The sequence below is a fragment of the Leiobunum rupestre genome, chromosome 4 (assembly GCF_980474605.1).
Source record: "Leiobunum rupestre chromosome 4, qqLeiRupe1.1.hap1, whole genome shotgun sequence".
NCBI classification, from domain to species: Eukaryota; Metazoa; Arthropoda; class Arachnida; order Opiliones; family Sclerosomatidae; genus Leiobunum; species Leiobunum rupestre.
Window position 1 is genome coordinate 48,831,982 of NC_143387.1, and position 24,029 is coordinate 48,856,010.

Genomic DNA, 24,029 nt, shown 5'->3' on the forward strand with positions numbered 1-24,029 from the left:
ATGGCCCAGAACTAGGCCCAGGGTCTGGATATATAAAAATAGTTTCCATATAAAAAATAAAAAGGAGAGAAAGAGGGGGATCGAGAGAGAGAAAGAGAGAGAAAAAATAAAACAGGGAACTGATTTAAAACAAAAATAAAACTTAAAAAATTATATATAAAGCTAAAGTACATAAAAAATGGTTCTATGTTCACGCATGCAAGAATTTTTATTGAAGGGAAAAATCTGTAGAATCAAAGACCAAATCACCAAAATAGTGTCAATTTAAATTAAGTTTTGAAACATTAGAGATTATGAAAAGTAGATGTTAAATAAAAAACTTCTATATTTTATAATCCCAATGAATGATCGAAATAAATGAGGTCACTATTTATAAACGGATAAAGAAAAGCCTAAAATAGCTTACTTTCTATCAATTTGTAGAATACAAATATGTAGAAAATTTATACTATAAATGTATAATTAATTATATTCCCAATTTCAATTTATTAAAACAAACACTTTGCCTTACACAAAGCTTCAGCCTTTCAAATAGTTTAAAATCATACATCCATTTATTAAATAAATAGCTTCCCCCATCACCCTCCATTGGTTGTTCTTTTAAAATTTAGATACACATTCACCGTTTGATTTTGAAACTCTAAAATTGAACACTAATATTTTTGTAATTATAAAATGTGTACAAATACATTTCAACACATGTTGTAACCAAATTAAATTACAAAAATAAAAAGGTAAATTTTTTTGGCAAAAAGGTTTGTTTAGAGAGCCAAAAATCAAACACAAGATAGAAAATGGAGGCAATTCTTATCTGTTATTGTTTGGAAGAATCATAAGACTAATCTTGAATTGGGCATAAGGGTGCGTGTATTTAGCAGTAGACAGGCGCGGGAGAAAAATAACTAGAATCTACGCTAGGTGGCGGAGAAAAAGAGCAAATCCTCCCAACCACCCTCATACCTACCACCTATACTACCTCTTGTCATCCGGTAGCATGCATTGGGGGATTTGTGGATAAGTTTAAAATTTTCATCATCATGTGGTCAGTTTCGCCATCATTTGTCTAACATTAAAATCCCATTCGTTTCAAACTTTGAGGGCCTTGCCTTTACCAAAAAATAAGTTGTCTAGGAACTACTTTAACAAAGCTAAATTAATTACCAACGAAAACAACCAATTAAGCTAAACATTAGAGAGTCAATCGAAATAAAACTAAAAAATACCAACCTCCTTATCAATGATGAAAACGTCGTTCCCTATGTGAAATTGTTCATTTAACTTACAAAACTATGGACTTAAAAAACATTGTTTCTCGTCCCCTACGTCACATTTTTCTCCCCTTTTGTTCATTTTGTATCTACCTGACGACGGCTCCGGTAAGGGAGACGAAACAGCTGTAGTAGCCATTAAATAAATATGTTTTTACAGTGCAATAGTGGTTAAATTTATTTTAAATTTGGTTTTAAGTTTGTATTTGCGACAAATACAAGCTAAATATTCACTAAGACCAAACTTAAAAAAGAAAAAGGATTTTCCTGCCAACTTATTACCCCTTTAACTAGTTTATTGAAATATCCTGACAACTTAAGCCTACTTAAAACCAAGTTAATATCAACTAAAATGTGTATACAAACTAAAATCCAACTTATATTTTGGTAAAGGACATAGCCTCATGGTAGAATCAATAGTTTTGTTAGTCTAATTCAGTTTAATTGATTTAAATTAATCAATATTATTTAAATACTTGTTTTCGGTCCACAAAGCAATGCAAAATAATTTTTTAGGCTTTAAAATTATTCCCTCTCTTAATGTTGTTAAAATTTTTCCTTCAAAATTACTTTTTGATATTAATGTATAATTTGAATTATTATAATTAGGAACTTTATCTTGGAAAATTTATTTAAAGAAAACCATTAAAATTATGGTATTTCTGTTTGAAAATGGCTTTATTATTCAAGTGTAGTTCAAACCCACTTTTTTGTCAGACTCAGGGCCAATTACAATTTGTTTCCTTGTGGAAGTATCTCATGTTTAACAACCCAAGTAGTGCGCATTAGGTTGGTATTCTAAAATTCAGGCTAGTGTAAATAGCTACTATTTTGCTATATAAAGCAAAAGTGTGGTCACATTTTAGATAAAAAATATCTTATCATTAAAATCGTAGATATAATTTGAATGGGCTTAAATTTTACTACTTTTTCTTTCACCTTAACTTTTATGCAGACTAAAATTGAAAGTCACTTTTGTTTCCCAAGAGCTATAACATGTACGTTTTTATAGGGAGTGCTTTTAAAAAAGTTCCCCTCCATACTGAACAGCACTGATTTTTTTATCAGACCACAGACAGTCTTCACCCCCTGTTAAATCCTGGGATGCACCACTGTTAGCACGCAATATATTATTGTCATAATATATAAAATTTAAATAAAATTACAAAACAGAAGCATATCTCAAATTACTTCGTAGTAAAAATGAAACAAATTATCTGTAAATCAAAAAAGTCACAGATATATAACACCTCAAAAAGCAAATGTACTCATAATACTGGCGTACCAAGATAGTGTCCAGAATAGATAATAAAAAAATTTAATGAATACAAAAACCAACCAACAAACCTGTATTAAAATCAACAGCAAATTCTTCCAATTGGTTTCCTTCAACAATGCTATATATTAATTGTCGTCCTTGGGGACTAGTTGCTTGTACTGTCAAAACAGGAATCTGAGATCCAATATTCTCTGGGACAGCCACTGAATAAAATTGACGAGGAAAAACAGGCATGTTTCGGTTTATAACTTTCACTGGCACAGTAATTATTGATTTCAAAGATGGCGAGCCTGTAATTTTAACAGCAGTAAGAAATTAATTAAATTACTAAACACTTGTTTAGTCATAAAAAATATGTATACCTGAATCAATAGCTGTTACAATCAAGTGATAATCCGTATTGTGGGTACCAAGATTTTGCTTCAGACGAATATCACCTGTTTTGCTATCAATAGTAAAAGAAGCCTCTGATTCTGTTTCTGCTAGTTCATAGTGCACAAATCCATTGGGACCAATATCAAGGTCAATAGCTTGCACCTATTTAACCAATCGATATTGTCCCATTTAATTTAAGCATAACCAAACCTTTATATAAACTTATACACATGTAGGAATAAATTAAGTTTCATTAGTTTATCAATTTCAAAAACCAGATAGCTTTTTATTAAATTAAGTAGATTTATAATTGATAAAGGGAGAAAAATTATAATCACCTTTCTAACAAGGTCCCCAGGCTGAGCTTCCACTGGCACAACACAATGATAAGGTAAGTTGACAAACATAGGAGCATTGTCATTCATGTCCGTGATGGTAACTTCAACAAGAACATGAGCAACACGTGGAGCTTCTAAAAGTTCACTTTTAGCTTCAATCACCAGGGTGTAGCTACTTTTAACTTCTCTATCAAATGGTCTACCTATATTAATAAAAGAAAATTTATAATTATTTCATTTTAACTTCAAAATACATTAAAATCTTACCTGTAGTTCTCACAGCTCCTGATGTTTTACCAATTGCAAACATTGGTGATGGATTTATTATGGAGAATGCCACATGTTCATTAAGAGCGCTTCCAAGAACAGTGACAACGCAAATAGTTTTAGCATCATCAGCAACATTTTCAGACAGTTCAATTTCATATTTAGCTAGGCTAAATTTTAGCCCACTGCTTCTTGTTTCTCTAATTAGTATTTTTACTACACAACTACTTTCAAACTGTCCATCATCGACTGCTATCGTTATTTCATATTCATTTTTTGCATTTTCTGGATTTCTAACAATAATTTCCCCAGTAACCGAATCAATGATGAATTGTTCATTTATATTGCCAGATACTATGGAATATTTCAGTTCTGAACTATCAGGATCTCGAGCTTCAACTTTAGTTACAACTACACCTTTATATGTTGGAAGAAGCAAAATAGCTGTATACAGAGACTTATAAAATACAGGAGCACAATCATTGACATCTAAAACTGTAATATTAACTTGCGCAGCTCCAAGCGCATTAAGTCGTGGCCTTCCCAGATCAGAGAGATGAACAGAAAAAATGAAATATGGGTGTGTTTCATGATCCAATGGTGACAGGATACTCACTGCTCCTATAAATCGTATATTACATTTTTAGGTGTGAGTATATGATAGACCTAATCTCAAGTTCAATTAAACAAAACATGCTTCTAAATAAGCTTGAAGCATTTGGCGACTCCTGTAAGAGGTTTCCTTTAGAGTGGCCATTTACTTTAGGCCAATATAATTGCAGGACTCCCACCGAAATCTGAAAAATGTTCTGGGGAAAAACAAACTTTTCACGATAGAAATAGGGTGAAATAGCTTTCCTCAAATTCATTGATAAATCGGGAATTTTAGGAACCACACCCCGAATTTATGGTGCGTAGGGAAATGAAAATAGAAGCTTTAGGGTATTAAAAGGACCTAGTGAGAATGCTGCAATTATAGATATTTATTGAAAGATATGGTGAACACTTAACTTACCAGTAGTTTTATCAATTTGGAAATATTTTTGAGCAAATTTTTCTACAATTTCAAAATTTAAGATGGAATTTCTCTCAGAATCTTTGTCAGCAGCTTTTACTACTAAGGGATTATTATCTTCTTTCAAAGCAAAACTTCCCACTTCAGCTGATTCACTAACCCAACCCTGGTAAACTTCTTTTTCAAATTCAGGTCGATTATCATTTCTATCCAAAACATGTACGGAGAGTGTGGTACTAGTATTTGAGCCAACCATATTTGTTGCTCTCACAGTCAAATTATAGAATTTGGTTTTTTCAAAGTCCAGTTCTTTATCAGTGCTCACGAGTCCAGAAATTGAATCAATCTTGAAGTCACCATCTTCATTTCCATCTAAAATCTCAAAATATACTGACGAACGACTGCGCACTGTAAATGATGCTACAGATGTTCCTGGTCTTTCATTTTCAAAGAGTTCTGCAGAGTAATGACCTTGCTCAAACTTAGGTGAAGCATTGTCAGCTTGTGTGACCTTTATATGCACTGTGACAGTACAATTTAACGTAGGAACTCCATGATCATTCGCTCTAACAGACAGAAAATATTCTGGCATGACTTGACTGTCTAGGTCATGAGCAACCTAAATGTTTGGCATAAACAAAAAATAGTCATGAATATAATAGTAAATAGTTTATTTTAAATTTATAATACGGGTAAAAGAGGCCCAAAAAGGACTCTCCAGAGGCCAATTTCGTCCCTATATTAGCAATGTGTCCTAAAAATTCCATAGGATGAACCACTTTCAAGTTATGACCGAATTTGTACTACATTACGTGGTTTTTTCTCTAATATGCAAAAAAATTCCCTAAATTTTAAATTTAGACATTGGGTCGCTAGGACTAAAAGTTTTGGAGTTATGACCAAAGGTACACTGAAAAATGTGGTTTTATCGAAATTTCACTAAATAGTAAAAGGTTATATCACGATAAAACCACGTTTTACAGTGTACTTTTGGTCATAACTCCAAAACTATTAGTCCTAGCGACCCGCGGTGCGTCACATTCTACTCATCGTTAAACCATACTATAGAAACGAAACCCAACTTGACCAGATGTCTTAATTTAAAATTTGGGGAATTTTTTGCATATTAAGAGAAAAAACCACTTAATGTAGTACAAAGTCGGTCATAATTCGGAAACGGTTCATCCTACGGAAATGTGGTTGGTCTCATTCAACTCCGCGTGAAAACTACTATCGGGAACAAAACCAAACACGGTCCACTTCGTTGAACGCAAATTTCGGGGGCAACGCGCCCCTTTTGTACCATCCCCCCCTCCCATAAACTATGTTTTCCACCCTGCATCGCTGCCGCCTCTTCGGATCCTCAAAGTAGAAACAAAATGAAATTTTTTGGGCCACATTGCAAGTTGGAACGAATTTTGCTGCTGAGTTACCCTCTTTTACCTGTACTATTAATGGACAAACGTTTATTAGTTAAAATTATTTAAGTGAATATAATAAATTACAAATTAGTGTAATAATTTAAATCCCACCACACACACCTCAAATTTAGGTAAAAAAACAAAACTCATCGCAAGGTGAAAACCAAACCTCAAACTAATAGTTCTTTATATAAAGTAAAGTGGCCCTCTTGTTTAAATGTTGTTTTGGTCAGTCATTTACTTTTACAAGTCTACACACCCCTTACCAAAAAATAAGTTGGATTTCAGTTTGTATTTAGTTTGTATACACATTATTAGTTGATATTGAGTTGGTATTACGTATGGCTCAAGTTGTCAGCATATTTCAAGTTACTATTAAAGGGGTAATAAGTTGTTATTCAATTGGTAGTAAAATACTGCTTTTGCTAAGTTTATAATTAGTTGGTTTTTAGTAGTCAGGAAATTACATAATATTTTTAAGTTGGTTTTTAGATGTTTCCCTAGTAGGATTTAAGTTGCTTTTAAGTAGTTAAATGTAAATGTTGATTCTGGTTTAGTTGGAAATAAGTTGTTAATTAAGATGATTTAAGTTATTTTTAAGTAGGCATTTGTCCCAAATACAAACTGAAAACCAAGTTGATATACAAGTTGTCCTAAGTGGTTTTTAGCCAACTTATTTTTTGGTAAGGGACTACAGTCGTGAGGAGTATATGGTTTTCTAGCGTGCATACAAATCACTTGCGCGAAAAATATACTAATAAAGCTTTGTCTTGTGATGTAAGAGCAACATTTTAACAAGCCCACTTTTAATTTTAGAAAATCAACTATTATAAGAAAAACTTAAATTGCAATCGCCTCTCAAAGGTAAGTTAAAATTTTAGAAACAACAACAATGAATACGTGCAAATTTGGATATATATTGTTAATTTTTATTAATAATTCAAACACCTCGAAAAATTTGCTAGCTATAAATTGCCCTAAAATAAACCATTTACATAAATCAATCTTACTAAATGGGATTTTGGGTTTTGAGCAAACTTGGGGTGAAATACAATTAAGATTATTTTTTTAAGGATGGAGCTAAGTTTTTTATTTTAAATTGCATTTCCTTCATTACTTTCGCAAAATTTACAATTTGAGTCCTTGCCTATTTAATACATCATAAATTTGTTTCAAATAATTTCAAAATGATAATTCACAAAAAAAATTAAAATTTGCTAACACCCCAATATACACCATATATGCCTTAAGGGTGATGAACCACTTTGTTGGGTTATTTGTGTATCGGGGAAAAATAATAAACGCATGATTTATAAGATCAACTAACTATTTTTAAATTTAATAAGTTGGGAAAAGTTAAACCAAAACAACTATTTCATGTTGGTGACTAGGAGAAGAATTAATTTTTGGGATGCAACAATAAAAATTGTGCAAGCTAAGCAGATGACAGGCAATGAGTGTTGGAAAGTAGGCGGATAAATCAAACGTGATTGCTAGTAACAGGTCTATTATTATTTATTCCGTTAAAGTAAAAGTTTAAAATATCATACATTATTTACATGTTGAATTAGTAGTGACCACTTTGTCCTATATTATACATATTATATACTTGGGGCAGCTCATCCTACACATGCAATCATCTCAAGTGCAACACACACAATGGCACACCTCTCAGCCTACAACACGAATGAATGTGTCATTAGTTAATATAGAATGTCGCCACCTTAGGGTTCATACTGGTTAAGATTAAAGGTCAATAAACTCAAAGGTCACAGTAAGTACTAATTAACAAATAAACAGATTAATATACTATTTCTAACAATGAGAAAAGTTCAGGTCAAAGCAGTTCATAATATCTTATCAGTTCACTATGGCAAGTTAACTAAAATTATAGGCGCAACTCCAGACAAACATTTGGGGGGGGGGGGCATCACATTGATATTGGCCGAGCAAGTAAAGCGACGAAAGCTGCGCCTGTGCCATTATACTAGGTAGCCGGGTTACAATGTCACACATACTCCACAGCTCTCTACACTTACTATCACCATAAACGTTAGCAAGCCTATTTTCATAGTAAGGGATATTTTTGCTAATTTTAATTACTGAAAATGTTGATAACCTTGATTTAAAACTTTCATTTTTTGTAATAAGCAGTAAAATACAAAAAAATTTCAATAGTAGGAGCACACTGTTACAAAACATTTCCATTTATGATAAGTCTCTGAAATCCAATAATAATCTATTTACTAAAAATAGTTTATACAAACGAGGAAAGATTTAACACTGTGCACTTCTACTAATATCAAATACTTCCACTAAGACAAAAGAATTATAAAAAATATAAAGACCAATACTAACTTGTAAAATTCCTAGAGTGGAATCAATAGAAAATGCTCCACCAATATTCCCCGAAACAATTGTGTATGATATTTCAGCATTCTTTCCTTTGTCCCTATCTACAGCCAGTAGTTGTACAACTGCAGTTCCCAATGCTGAAGTTTCAAATACTTTAACAGTAAACATTGGAGCTAAAAACTCAGGAGCATGATCATTCCGGTCTTGTACATTAATTAACAGGCGAGCGTAATCTCTTTTAGCAGGAGTCCCTTGGTCCTTAACTTCAATTGTTAAAATATGCTTGCGACAACTTTCAAAATCCAAGACTTGGCCTGAAACTGATACTGATCCTGTCCTTTCATCAACTTGAAAATGATCCAAGCTCCTTGGACTAGCACTGATTAAAAATATAACTTTAGGCATTTATTTGTTCAATACATTTAAACAAACTACTAAAGGAAATTAAGCAACTATAAGCAATTTACCGACAGAGTTTTAAATTGAATATATGAAAGCTGTCTGCTCGTTCAAAATTATCTATGCATAACAGCTGAAAAATCAACCAGAAAACCTAGATATGCGAAAGGTGTCTGCTATTTCTTCACATAATTAGTTTACGGATATTAAGGCAGATGGCGCTATATTTCCTAAGCTCAAAGCCTATACTATAAATGTTGAAATGACAAGCAGTCAGACCAAATGCATTATGGTGCCAAATTTTCATACCAAATACTTTTTGATGTCTAATTTTTATTTAGTTCAAAACAGTAAACAGTTTTTGGGAATAATATCAAACAAAAACTTAAGAATAATAAACATGGTAGTAAGCTTTATTAAATTAACTAAACCTTAAAATACCAATAATGGCAATGCAGCGTCAAATAGTCTTTCAAAAATTTCACTATAGGAGCATTAAATTAAAAATAAATAAATTTTTAAATTTTGTTAGATTTCAACACTGCCAATGAAAATATTTAATAGTAACAATTTCATTAAATTTTTATTTTTAGTGATTAGGAGTCAAGCCAAGAGAAAACTTCAATATAAAATGTTTAGAATTTTTCGGTTCTCCACACATTGAAAACCAACTAATTTCCAAAAACAGAGTAGGTGGGAGTGCAGTAATTTGATTCTGGTCCAATACAAAATGAAACATGTTATAATATGTTTTACACTACATATATTACCTCTGAAAATGTTAGTGTAAAATGCTCTAATTCAACAAATTGGTTAGATTTAGATTTTCATAAGATTAGTTGGGTGAATACCAACACACCAACGCATGTCTACTTTAATTTTTTTTTTTTTTAGACGATACTGAACATTCCTGGGTCAAAATTACTTTGCAAAAATGAAAATTCGCTGAGATATTAATTTTGAAAAATCAACTTTTTCTATTGAAAATAAACGTTTTCTAGCGTTACTTTTCCATTTGTGGTGTTGTAGGATACACAAAATTTCCCGTTTATGGAATATTGGGTCTTGGTAATATGTCCTCTAGGTCGTGATTAGCAAGAATTGGGGTTGGGGTGACGCCGCAAGCCCCCAGCGCGTTTGCTTTGCTCTAGTGCAGGGCCGTGAGGGTAAACAATTTGTTTATGATTATATTTTGGTATTATGAAAACAACGGGAAACCCATTGTAATTGTAAAGAGAGAACGCTGGCTGAAGAGATTATCTTAATTTCTAAGGCCATGTCCCTGGTTACATTCCTTAACCCCAGGGAGTCCCAAGCCAGACCGATTTTTGTACACTCATCTTGCATTTGGAGATAGGTGCTTGACCAAAATTTGCAGAAGGCATGCCAGCAGAGTAACGAAATTTTGCAGAGGAGCGTGACTAGTTTTACCATGTCTTCTTCTGAACAAACGGAAAATACATTGGTGCCACACCCAGTACTCCATTTGAAAGGACTCTTAGTTTTCACAAACTCCGCTTTTATTTATGGCCTGGCGCGTTTTTTCCTTTGATATATCGCCCCGTAAATACATATAGTGACATATACGTTCTAAAACGCCTCACTTGGAGGCGCTGCAATGGAGAAAAATTTAATTTTGTTGACTTATTCCCCGCCCCACTCTCTCCCGAGTCTCAAGTCCAGACTTTCCCACTCTTTTCACTAAAAATTAAATAATTTAGTTCCTAATGTTATTGACCATTTTTTGAAAGCCTTTAGGTATAGACATAGCAATTAAAATTTTTAATTTAGGGTCTCGTTCTATCATATAGAGTAAGCTTATACTATAACCATAAAAAGTGCAAGTTTATCGGGTCGGGTCGGGTTTAAAATTTAAAACATTTTATCGGGCCGGGTCAGGTCAGGTTTCAGTTTTAAAAGACTTTGGCGGGTCAGGTCGGGTTTTCGAAATAAACAATTTTGGCGGGTCGGGTCGGGTTTCAGTTTTGTATTTTTTAACGGGTCGGGTCAGATCAGGCTTTAAAAATAGCCGGCCCGACTCATCTCTACTTGCAATATGGCTTAAAAATTCCCTTTTGGGTGTTATCAGAAGAAAATAGAGGAAAGTAGGCATCTAGTCGACTTTGGCGAGGCTTAAATTTTCTTCGATTTTGGCGCCAAAACGATTTGGCGGGAAATCGAAAATGAACACATTGTTTTAAAGAGGTATATTTCTTAAAAATAGCAATTGTCCTTTTATCACTCTCCTAAAATAGGATTAGGAGCTTTTAGTCTCGACGTTTTTCGCCATGTATAAAAAAAACAAAAACGGGAGGGTTGCTTTTTTTCTCTAAGGGAAAAAGCATTGGTGACGTTGCGTGACATCCCGATTTTAAAATTTCATACATTATCTAACACTGCAAAGTGTATAAAATTCTTGACCGAACCAAATCTTAACCTATCGGCACCGACCGATTTACGGGAAAACTGGTAATCAGCGCCGGGAATGAGGGATGTTTTTACATTGACTTGCCTGAGAGTTGCACTAGCTAATACTAGGAGGACTTTCAACTTCCACTTAATAAGGTGGTCGACGCACGCGCACTTGCAAGTGTTTAAAACAGAGATGCTGTGTGTTTGTCGCTCGCCTTTTATAAAACCAAAGGTGGAAGTCCTTCTAATAGGTGTTTACATAAAATAAAAGCAATAAAATATATAAGTATAAAATGTTTTTATCCGCATCAGTAGCTCCAGCTTTTTAGTGCTTTATTAACAAGCGCGTTTCGCACGCGGGCATCATATTCTTGTAAGGCCTTTGCTGTACTTTGCATAGGATATTGTAAATGTCGTCTGCAAAGTCAATGCAGACACTTTAGCAGACTAAGGTTGTCTGCTAAACATAACAGACAATATAGCAGACGAATTTCGTCTGCAAACCAAAACTAAAACTTTACTTGTTGTGTCATGTTCTTTTGAGAGAGATATGTATATTTTGACATTCTAACTTTTGGTCTTCATTAAACTTAATTATATTTCATTTAAAGATGTCTAGATTATTTACTAATTGCCCTTAATCCCCCACAATTGGTAGCAGAGCGTGGTTAGATCATTTAGAGAAAGTAATTAGAATGTATAGTTTGAATTGGCAATTAGTGTAGGGCCCTAGGCTTAGCTGAGTGTATAATAGAACCAGACAATAGAACTAGATTGAAGAAAGAATTATTTACAATATTTACAAAAGATGGATAAACAGAATATAACTATAGGAACATCTTTTTCATTTAATAAGTTAAATGATGAAAATTATGTGAACTGGAAGTTCAACATGAAAATGGCCTTGTTAGATTTTGGCCTTTGGGGGATTATTGATGAAACAGATGAAGACCCTGGGGAAGAGGCTGATGCTAAAGTTAAAGAAAGATATGAAACTAGAAAACAAAGAGCATTGTCAAAATTGTCATTGGGTGTTGATGACCAACACAAGAACTTAGTGTCACAGTATGATACGGTTGTGGAGGTTTGAACTGCACTTCAAGAGTTATATGAGCCAAAGTCAAGGGCTCGGATAGCATCCTTACGTAATGCATTTCTAAGTTTGAAATATAATCCACCCGAGAGTATGTCTGGATTTTTAGGGAGAGTTAGTGATGCGGCTGAACAATTAGAATTAGCTGGTCGAACTTTAGCTCCAGATGAGATAGCATACCAGATGATTTGTAGACTACTAGAACAGTATGAGAACACCATTCAAAGAACATATCAACTAGATGATGCAGAATTTACTCCAGACAAAGTCAAAGCTCTACTTGTAGCTGAATACGAAAGACAAACTAGTACAAAAGAATGAAGAGAAGACCGATAAACAGGGCGGATTTTCATCTTTACAATACAGACAGACTGATCAACAGAGAAATAGATTTACACAGCAAAGACGTGGGATTTCCCGTGGTCAGGGAGGTAGTCAAAATGCAAGTACACATCAAAGTTTTGTATGTTATAAATGTGGAAAAACTAGACATATAGCGAAAAATTGTCAAGGAAATATTCAAATAGACGCCAGACAAAGAGATCAAAGAGGAAATAGACAGGATCGCAACCAGAACAAACTAACGGGAAAAGGTTACTCTAGTGGTTGGGACAATAACAGTTCATATGGGAATGCATATTTGGCTTCAGCGATGATATCAACATCAGATAGAGATTCCTGGATTTTTGATTGTGGTGCTACTCACCAATTCTGTCATACAAGAGAATGGTTCGTTGAATATCGAGAAATAGACGTACCGATTGATATTGCTGAAGGAGAAGCAAAGGCTCTTGGAACCGAGAAGATTCGATAATAATGGGTGTAAGACCATAATAGTTAATGGATCTATTAAAGTGTATGGAGTTGATCAGAAATTAGTTTTATCATCAACATTGGCTGGAAATAATTTATATGTTGTTGATATATATATTCCAAGTACAGATGGACACACAGAGAACCGATCATTAAAGCCTAGATGTAACGCAAGTTTAACTATTGATACTGCTAGATGGCATCAAAAATTGGGGCACCCTTCAGTGAAACGAATGAAAGAATTACAGAGTAAAGAGATGGTTCATGGCTTACCAGAATTTAAAGGCGACATTGATCATTGTATACCCTGTAAAGTGGCAAAATCAACTAAAACCGCTTCAAAGGCTTTACCAGATATATCCACAAAACAACCTTTAGAGCTTGTTCACAGTGACATTTGGGGTCCCGCACCCGTTACATCTTTAGGAAGTTCAAAGTATTTTATCAGTTTCATAGATGACTACACTAGAAAAACTACAGTTTACCTCATGAAGAATAAAAGTGAAGCTTATGAAAGGTATAAAGATTATAAAGTCATGGCTGAAAGGCAAACTGGATTGAAACTGAAGAAACTTCGCACCAACAATGGTTTGGAATATTGTGCCAAATATTTTGAGGAAGGTTGTAGAAAGGATGGAGTGACTTTGCAAAGAACTAACACATACAGCCCACAGATGAATGGAATTGCTGAGAGATTCAACCGGACAGCATTAGAAGGAATTAGAGCGTTACTGGAAGATGCCCGATTACCACATTACATGTGGGGAGAAGTATTGCACACAGTGGTATATCTATCAAATAGATTACCTCATTCAAAATTACCAGATGTGACACCAGAGGGACGATGGAGAAAAACTACGCCATCATTACGCCATCTTAAGCGTTATGGATGTGTGGCTTTTGCTTTTGTACCACAACCACACCGTAACAAATTTGAAAGAAGAGCGAAGATGGGCATCATGGTGGGCTATGCTGTAGCAAAGAAAGGATATCGCATATGGTTTCCCGAGGAAAGAAAAGTTGTGGAAGCTAAACATGTTTCTTTCAATGAGAGTAAATTAGGTATCAGGTTATTAAGAGAAACAAGAGAAGAGATTTATGAACCAGTTAAAGAAATATGGTCAGAAGAAATTGAAGATGATTTGTTGTCGCAAGAAAGTAATTCAGGAGAATCAGAAACCTCATCACAAGAAGAGAGTAGTAGCGATGATGATGTTAGAGAAGAATTACCACCACCACCAACACCGCCTCAACCTGTAGTTCCACGTTGGAGACGGGAAGAAAAAGCTAGAAAGACAGGCGACAGAATTGATGTTTATCATTATGACAACATTATGAATCAGAAAATAAAATCTGAACCTGAAATGAAGCGCTATTTAACCTATAGAGGTGAACAGTATAACCCAAGTGATTTCAATTTCAAAGCTACTAGCCAACTAGCTACTAATCAACAACTTAAAGGACAGCAAAAGAATGGAACAGGGAATATTGAAGCCAGATGTGTAGAAATACCATCAACATATGAAGAAGCTATTGAAAGTCTAGATACTGAGAAATGGCAAGATGCTATGAAAACTAAGATCAAAACCATTCAAGATAGAGAAGTTTACGAGGTTGTTACAAAACCAACTAACAAGAAACTTATTGGAACTAAATGGGTTTACGATGTGAAAAAGAATGCTAATGGAGAAATCAGTAGATTTAAAGCAAGATTAGTTGCACAAGGATTTTCTCAAATTCCTGGAAGAGACTTTAAAAAGACCTATTCACCGGTAGTTAATTTTACACTGATTCGAGTTTGCATATTGCTATTAGTGGCTTGTTTCGGATGGCATAATTGTCACATGGATGTAAAAGGAGCATACCTGTATGGCTCATTAGATGAAGAAATTTATGTAAAACAACCCAAAGGTTTCGTCCAAGTAGGAAAGGACCAAGAAGGAGAATATGTTTGGAAATTAAAGAAAGCTCTTTATGGATTGAAACAGAGCGGAAAACAGTGGTTTTCTGGAACTAGATGGTCAATTACTAACACTTGGATATAAAAGAATTTTAGGATGCAATTGTATCTATAGATATGGAATAACAGGATTGTTGATTGTATACGATGACGATATTATAATCTTTGCGTTAAACAAAAAGGTTTTAGAAGAACTGAAAAACCAATTACAAAAGAAATTTGAGATGACAGATTTAGGAAGGTTGAGCTATTTCTTGGGAATTGAATTTGAATTTCCAGAAAAGCTATGTAAAGAAACTTCAAGAGCAATACAAAATTACAAATGAGAAGAAGAAAGATACCCCACTACCTGTTGGTATAGCTTTATCAAATAGAGATTGCACACCAGAGCAGAATAACGATTATCCATATAGACAACTAATAGGAAGTTTATTGTACCTGTCACAGCGTACAAGACCAGACATTGCGTTTGTTGTAACAAGTTTAGCTAGTTATTCTTCGAATCCTGGGCAGAAACATTGGAATTATTTACTGCAAGTCCTAGAATACGTGTGCCAAACTTGTGATTATGGTCTACATCATAATGGACTGAAGGGGATAAATCTAAATGTGTTTTCTGATGCCTCTTGGGGATCAGATTTGGATGATCGCAAATCAAAAACTGGATTTGTGATTAAATTAGGTGACAATCCTGTATGCTGGAGATCAGTGAAACAGAAGAACATTGCACTATCATCAATGGAATCCGAATACATTGCATTAGCTGAAACATCGAAGGAAGTTGTATGGCTAACCAACATTGTTGAAGAACTATTTGAATTTGTTAAATTAGATAAGAAATGTAAATTACCAATTATTTACTGTGATAACCAGGCGGCAATACAATTTTCTTTGAATAACATAGAAAATAATAGATCAAAGAATGTTCAGATTAAATATAATTTTGTTAGAGAGTGTATCGACAACCGTATTTTTGAAATTAGACATGTGAATACGAATAACAATATTGCTGACATTTTTACTAAGATTCTGCCTAAAAGAAAATTTCAAGAATTTTTGACATATTAACTAGAGTAAATTAGGGATCGGGAATTTACATAAATAATTTTTGTATATTGGCTTCACCTATGTCAAAGTAAGGGGGAGTTTGTAAGGCCTTTGCTGTACTTTGCATAGGATATTGTAAATGTCGTCTGCAAAGTCAATGCAGACACTTTAGCAGACTAATGTTGTCTGCTAAACATAACAGACAATATAGCAGACGAATTTCATCTGCAAACCAAAACTAAAACTTTACTTGTTGTGTCATGTTCTTTTGAGAGAGATATGTATATTTTGACATTCTAACTTTTGGTCTTCATTAAACTTAATTATATTTCATTTAAAGATGTCTAGATTATTTACTAATTGCCCTTAATCCCCCACAATTCTGACGTGTCTCACGACTGGAGCGCGCGCTCTCTTCCTTCAATAGCGGCAGCTCGTGACATAGATGAAACATTTTACTTACTTTCGGTAATATTAACGATAATATAAAACTAACAAATGTTAAATATTTAGATTTCCCAAGCCACAGAAGTCATTTGCCCAGTAATGACATAAATGGTAATTTATTAATAGCATATAACAATAAGCTAATTTAAATAAATAATTATATAAATTATTTTTAAAGAACATGCAATTCACCTTGAAGGTGTTGTTCAAAATAAAAGTGAAGAAATTGAGCATTTAAAGAGAATGCTCAAAGAAAAAAAAGTGCTCGAAATTCTCATTTTTAGAAGAACAAGGCAAGTAGATTTGAATTAAATTATTAAAAGGCCACACCAATGTCTGATTTTCCTCAAATGTCCTTAAAAATTTAGAAAAAATTTAATAAAAAAAAATCATACTATTTTATATGGACAAGCATGTGTGCATTTGGTTTCTAATATGATTTTAATAATTAATCTTTTGTAGTACCCCAAGATGAAATAAGAAAATTAATAAATCTTTTAGAAACAATTTCTTCAACAGTAAGATAGTCTTAGATTAAATTAAATTACTAAAAGGTAATTGGAAATAAATAGTTTAATTGATTAATCATAGTATAAAGTTAATTTAATTCTTAACTTTTGAATATTTATTCAATTGGATTAAATTTATTTTCACATGCCACTATCCTTTTACACAACCATTAATTTATTTTATACATAACTATTTTTAATAGAGAAAAGAAGCTATAGTATGCCCCAGACCACCAGAGGCGCAGGTTCAGTTCCCAGGCGAAAATAAACTTGTAAGACTGATTTTTCTTGTATGTAAGTAAACTGATTTTATTATCAACTCAGGTAGAATTGGTTGAAGGATGTGACTATTTTGTAACACCACAAAATATGGCCAAAATAAAACTAAAAGGCGCCAAAAGTGCGCAAGCAGCAATTGGGGAAATTTTAAAATCAAAATATGAGCCCAAAGAATTGTCCCAATTGAGTGCTAAGGGAAAAGGAAAAAAAGCAATTGACCCAATAATATGGGATGCCATTACTGGTATGTATAATCTTAATGATAACTTTGAATTAGTAACATTTAAGTCATAGGTGGTATTGACGTGGAAATTAGTCAAGATGGCGGCCATTGCTATAATAAGGCAAGTAGTTAAGGGGAAAAGCGGGAAGACACTAGCCTTCCACTATAGTGATGATGACGAAAAATGAATACACCATATATAAGCTTAAATAAGATGAAAGTCCTATACTACCCTTCAACTGTCTTACAGAGTTGGCTAATGGCAGTTGCGCCACCTGGTAATATTTATACAAACTGAAATGGAAAACTGTCTGCTCCTTTTTCCTTTTAGTTTCATATAGATACTGCAGATATATTTGAATTGTATGTGTCACAAGCCTATTGCCTTATGGCCGATTAGTATTTTAAGTTTTTATAGCGTGTGTAGGAAAATACTACAAACAAAACAAAATTAAAGAATCTTACCTAGTAAGAAAAATAAACAACCAGATAACAGTGACCGTAAGGTACATAAAAAAGAAGGGTTTAAAAGAATCAAAACAGATTGAAAAACCAGAAGAAAGTGAGGATAGTGAAGAGGCGAGCGGAGCAGAGTCTGATGGAAGCTCATTGTAATATTTATAATTATTTAAAGAAAAACACTTTGTTGTATTCGCATATTTTAAATGAAATCAATGATATTTACAATGATTACAGTCTAACCTGTTTCAAAGCACCTAGCACTTCATCATCAGATTATGAATTACTAGGCGCTTCAAAACCGGTTAGACTGTAATTATTGATTTTATTTAAAATATGCAAATGTACGAAGTATTTTTCTTTAAATAATTATTAACTCTCGCATATTGTACTTACAAAATAACTCTTAAGCATAACATTATTCTTATGGAAGCTGATGACGGGAATTGGGAGAGACGATATTTTAACATGGTTTTCAGACATTTGTTAGCTCTAATTTATTTGGCATAAAAAATGTATGGCAGTCTTGCTTTTCAGTCATTGAAAAACACGGCTGCCATACATTGTTTTATCTAAAACAGAAAAACATGTCTGGTAGCCCAGTTAAATTATTGTCTCCTTATTCAAATCCCTTCATCAGCTTCCAAAATCTTCTATAAAAACGCCCCTTAATAATTAAGGTTTTTTTTAACTACTAAAACCTTTAATATCCATGATAAAATGATATTAAAAAAACTTTAAAAGATGAGGCTCATATGCAAGGGCGTATTTAAGGGGCAGTTTTTGGGGTTCAAACACCCCCCCCCCCTGAAATGTTGATCATTTTTACCTCAAATCCCCCCCCCCCGCCCGAAATGAAATCCTGGATACGCCCTTGCTCATATGGATTGCCAAATCTAAATAAAATCCATGAGCCTTGTATATCTTTTTATTTGTATATATCTCATTGCATCAGTTGTATAAATAAAATTGTGTTAATTAATGTAACTTTTCTTGCTGAGCTCTGAAAGGAGCCGCCCTGTTTCAAAAGGGTGTACCTTTATTTTTATCACTAAATAAATGGTCTTTGGTTTTTTAATTAATTATTTTTTAATTTTTGGCGATTTTTAAGCAACTATTGGTTGAGCTACTTTCTGCCAATTTATAAGCGACTACTAGTTGAGCTACTTTCGGCCAATTTATAAGCAGCTACTAGTTGAGCTACTTTCTGCCAATTTTTAAGTTATTATTTTTTTACCTACTTTCTGCCAATTTTTAAGCAACTATTGGTTGGGCTACTTTCTGCCAATTTATAAACAATAAATATTTAGGCTACAGTCATTATTTTTTTACCTACTTTCTGCCAATTTTTAAGCAACTATTGGTTGGGCTACTTTCTGCCAATTTATAAACAATAAATATTTAGGCTACTTTATGACAATTTATAAGCAACTTAAGGTTGAGCAACTTTTGAGCAATTTGTGAACACATTTCTGGCAATTTTCAGCCTATTATTAAGCAACTACTTTTTATGATTTAATAGCAACTTTTACACAACTTTAAGTGACTCAACCGTTGAGCTTTTATTGGTGAACAGTTGCTTTACCATTGCTCAATATTATCATTACTTTCTAGGCACCTCCACACACAATTTTTTAACTATTTACTGTTCATCGCACAAAGCATTCTTTTTAAAAAAGCGTTTCAAGAGAAAAAAATTTGAACTAGTCAATGATGGACAAGGTGCAATAGAAGCTTTCGTTACTGTTAGAAAATAAGGGATAACAAAACAGGCTTGTTTTTCAATAAAAACTGGTTAATTTTGTTTAGTTATAAAACTATCCGTTTACATTTAAGACATTAGTATTCAGGATAGTAACTAGCTACTAACCTATCACCTTGACATTATCAGAAGGAACTACGAGTCTGCTAGACTGCCAACAGGCTCACTTAATTATGAACAGAAATCTCTCACTTGAGGTGGCCCTAAAATTATACCGGCGCCAAAGTCAACTGAATTCAACACTCCACGGTAATTTAATATTTCTGAAACAAAACTTGTTAAATTAATCTAATGTTTAAACAGAAATCTATAAATATTCTCTGTGGTAAGAGTTTAGTGAATATGTCAGCTAAGTTATTTTTGGTAGGGACAAACTCTAAATTAAATACACCTTTCTCTCAATTATCTCTTACAAAATGGTGTTTTGTATCTATATGTTTGGTTCGGTTATTTTCTATTCTACTCTCGGAGAAATATATAGCTGATTGTCGCACAACAATTATGGGGGATTAATGGCAATTAGTATATTATCTAGACATCTTGAAATGAAATATAATTAAGTTTAATGAAGACAAAAGTTAGAATATCAAAATATACATCTCTCTCTCAAAAAGAACATGACACAACAAAGTTTTAGTTTTGGTTTGCAGATGAAATTCGTCTGCTATATTGTCTGTTATGTTTAGCAGATGACATTAGTCTGCTATAGTGTCTGCATTGACTATGCAGACGACATTTATAATAACCTATGCAAAGTACAGCAAAGTTAATATGTCAATTTTAATATAGCACAAAATTCTGAAATTTTCTTTTAGGCAGAATCTTAGTAAAAATGTCAGCAATATTGTTATTTGTATTCACATGTCTAATTTCAAAAATACTGTTGTCAATACACTCTAACAAAATTATATTTAATCTGAACAAGCTTTGATCTATAGTCTAATGGCGTTTTCCATTGGAGTCCTCTGAGCGCCTGGAGCGCGCTCCTAAATATAAAACGTGTTCCATTGGGACCAAAAGGGCAACTCCAAAAAGGAGGCATGTCTTCCATTGGCACTGTTGCTCCCTCGCGGATTGATCCGAGCTGCCCCAACTCGAGGGATGGGGCAACCAAAAAAGAGAAATTTTTAAGTAAAGTGACTCCGAGAAAGATTCGTATTCCATTGGGAGGGCTGGAAGTCTAGTCGACTAAGACTATTATTATCTAGGTTATTCAAAGAAAATTTTATTGCCACCTGGTTATCACAGTAAATAATCGGTTATTTAAATTTCTCTAATTTCGCAAATTCCAATAGTTCGTCAACAACATTGGTCAGCCATAGAACTTCCCTCGATGTTTCTGCTAATGCAATGTATTTCGGATTCCATTGATGATAGTGCAATGTTCTTCTGTTTCACTGATCTCCAGCACATAGGATTGTCACCAAAATTAATCACAAATCCAGTTGTTGATTTGCGATCATCCAAATCTGATCGCCAAGAGGCACCAGAAAACACATTTAGATTAATCCCATTCAGTCCATTATAATGTAGATCATAATCACAAGTTTGGCACACGTATTGTAGGACTTGCAGTAAATAATTCCAATGTTTCTGCCCAGGATTCGAAGAATAACTAGCTAATCTTGTCACAACAAATGCAATGTCTGGTCTTGTATGCTGTGACAGGTTGTTTTACATAAATTACTTCATCTAATGAGACATACAGGTATGCTCCTTTTACATCTTGAATGGTTTTTATCTCAGTTTTCATAGCATCTTGCCATTTCTCAGAATCTAGATTTCAATAGCTTCTTCACATCTGGCTTCAATATTCCCTGTTCCATTCTTCTGGTGTCCTTTAAGTTGTTGTTTAGTAGCTAGTTGGCTAGTAGCTTTGAAATTGAAATCACTTGGGTTATACTGTTCACCTCTATCGGTTAAATAGCGCTTCATTTCAGGTTCAGATTTTATTTTCTGATTCGTAATGTTGTCATAATGATAAACATCAATTCCGTCGCCTATCTTTCTAGCTTTATCTTCCCGTCTCCAACGTAGAACTACAGGTTGAGGCGGTGTTGGTGGTGGTGGTAATTCTTCTCTAACATCATCATCGCTACTACTCTCTTCTTGTGATGAGGTTTCTGATTCTCCTGAATTACTTTCTTGCGACAACAAATCATCTTCAATTTCTTCTGGCCATATTTCTTTGTGTGTAATACTTAGGTCTTTGGTAATGTTATATTCCTTTGCGATCTTTATGTGATACCTGCTTTGATGTTTTTTCATTTCAACTCAATACCAAGGAAATATTTAAGTTCTCCTAGGTCAGTTATGTCAAAACATGCTTTCAGCATCTTTACAATGTCTTGCATGGTCTTTCCATCTCTAGCCAGGACGATGATGTCATCGACGTAAACAATAAGAATTTCTTTAGTACCTATTTTATTTATACAGTTACAGCAACACAGACTTTTGAAACCCATGTTCAACAGGTTCCCATCCAGCTCATTGTACCACTGTCTACCACTTTGCTTGAGGCCATAAATGGCTTTCTGGAGATGCAAGACGAAACCTTCTTTCCCAGCCTCAACGAAACCTTTGGGTTGTGAGATAAAGATGTCATCTTCTAATGTGCCATATAAATATGCCCCTTTAACATCTAGATGTCAGTTTGACCATCCCATTGGAACAGCAAAAATGTGCAGAAATAATCTGACTAAAGTGAAATTTACCACCGGTGCCTAGGGGATAAAAATCAAGTCCAAATTACTGGGTGAAGCCTTGAGCATTAAACCTGGCCGCCCCTCCATTTACTGCCCACTGCTCCATTTACTGCCCACAATTTTACTATCTTGGGGTTTCGGTACTAATTTCCAAACTTCACGCTCTTTTACTGTATCGTATTCCACTTGCATGGCATTCTTCCATTGATTAACTTCCTTACTATTTACCGCTTCATTGTATGACAGCGTTATTTCCAAACAATGAGCCTCTATATTATTCTCCTTATCCTTGGGCTTAAAATCAAATAACTGCAGATCATAGACCTCATTGCTACCTTCAAAATACCGGACAACATCATTTTAGCACTAGGCCTTGCTTATAAAAATAACTATAATGTACTGCCCTGATACTGGTTGTCTATATGGTAGAAAAGATAAGAAATCTAGTAAACAAACAATGGTAACCTATGATTTATGCTTGATATACTTTCATTTGGAATATATTAATCTGACTTCTACTCAAGGAAAACGCTTTTACGCATGTAGGACGATGCTTCAATATCTTAGGACTTGGCAAATGAAGAGCAGGCTAAGTAATGTTAGTTATAATAAATCTCACGAAGAAAATAAAGTCCAAAAGGATATTAATTATATTAAAGAAGAGATGCAAATCCTAACAGCTACTGTATCAGATAACTCAGCAAATATCATAGAATTGTCAGGCTATCAAACAAAAAAGTGCAGAGTAACCTTGTAGTTGGATCAATATCAGTACTTAATAATAATAATAAAAATAATAAAAAGCTTTATTTCAGGATATTCCTATCAGTTAGATACTGGTTTACATAGGAGTCCGTGTTATTAATTTAACTTAAATTTGTTGAGGGAAATTATAAAAGATGCTTGACTAAGAATTAATTAATTGTTTTAATTAAAAAGTAGTAAAAAATATAAATACATCATATACAAAGAACTAGCTTATGCTAGGCTAAACTTGTTAAACACTCCATGCAGAGAGGGAAACTAAAACATGCTCATGCCTCAGTGGGTGTGCATTAACTAACTCAGCTGTTATCTACAATCTACATTGGTCCATTAGCTTATACACATTACTCCAACAACATTATATACCACCATACACGAGCAGCCCCTAATATCTTATATCTTCTATAGAATAAATAACATCATATTAGTTTGTTAATCGTTATCATTATTTTTGTCAAAGTTAATTAAACTTAATATCCTAACAAAATCTAAAATCCAAAGCCAAAGAAAGGATAAATAAAATACTACAATTTTGTCACCAATTTTCAATTATATAATTGTTTAGGTCTTTTTTTAAAAATATTAAAAGAGTACTGACTTTTTAGCACTGCTTCTAGAGAGTTCCATAACCTTATACCATTTACTCTTATGCTTTTATTACTAAATGAATTAAGGTAACTCTGAGTATTAAAGATAATATTCATGTTTCTTGTGACGAACGTACTTATGGCTTTGATTGAAGGAAGAGTCGAATATTTCTAAAACATATCTGGGGCATTTTTTGTTATGGATTTTGTACATTAGTAGTAAGGTGTGGTAGTTCGCTCTTTGCTGTAAG

The 24,029-nt window shown here is 33.6% G+C and overlaps 1 protein-coding gene across 5 annotated transcripts in view; it reads right to left on the reverse strand.

Moving 5' to 3' along the window:
- Positions 1-24,029, reverse strand: part of kug (FAT atypical cadherin kugelei) — a 164,337-nt gene that overhangs the window by 70,550 nt on the left and 69,758 nt on the right. For 4 of the 5 annotated variants that reach the window (XM_090172864.1, XM_090172868.1, XM_090172863.1 and 1 more), the window contains 7 exons: positions 8,322-8,697; positions 4,543-5,161; positions 3,528-4,148; positions 3,261-3,463; positions 2,910-3,084; positions 2,616-2,837; positions 1-24 (listed from right to left, as the gene is read on the reverse strand). In XM_090172864.1, coding sequence (XP_090028990.1) covers positions 1-24; positions 2,616-2,837; positions 2,910-3,084; positions 3,261-3,463; positions 3,528-4,148; positions 4,543-5,161; positions 8,322-8,697 — 2,240 coding nt within the window. The remainder of the gene's footprint in view (positions 25-2,615; positions 2,838-2,909; positions 3,085-3,260; positions 3,464-3,527; positions 4,149-4,542; positions 5,162-8,321; positions 8,698-24,029) is intronic. The other variant, XM_090172865.1, reaches the window with a different exon arrangement.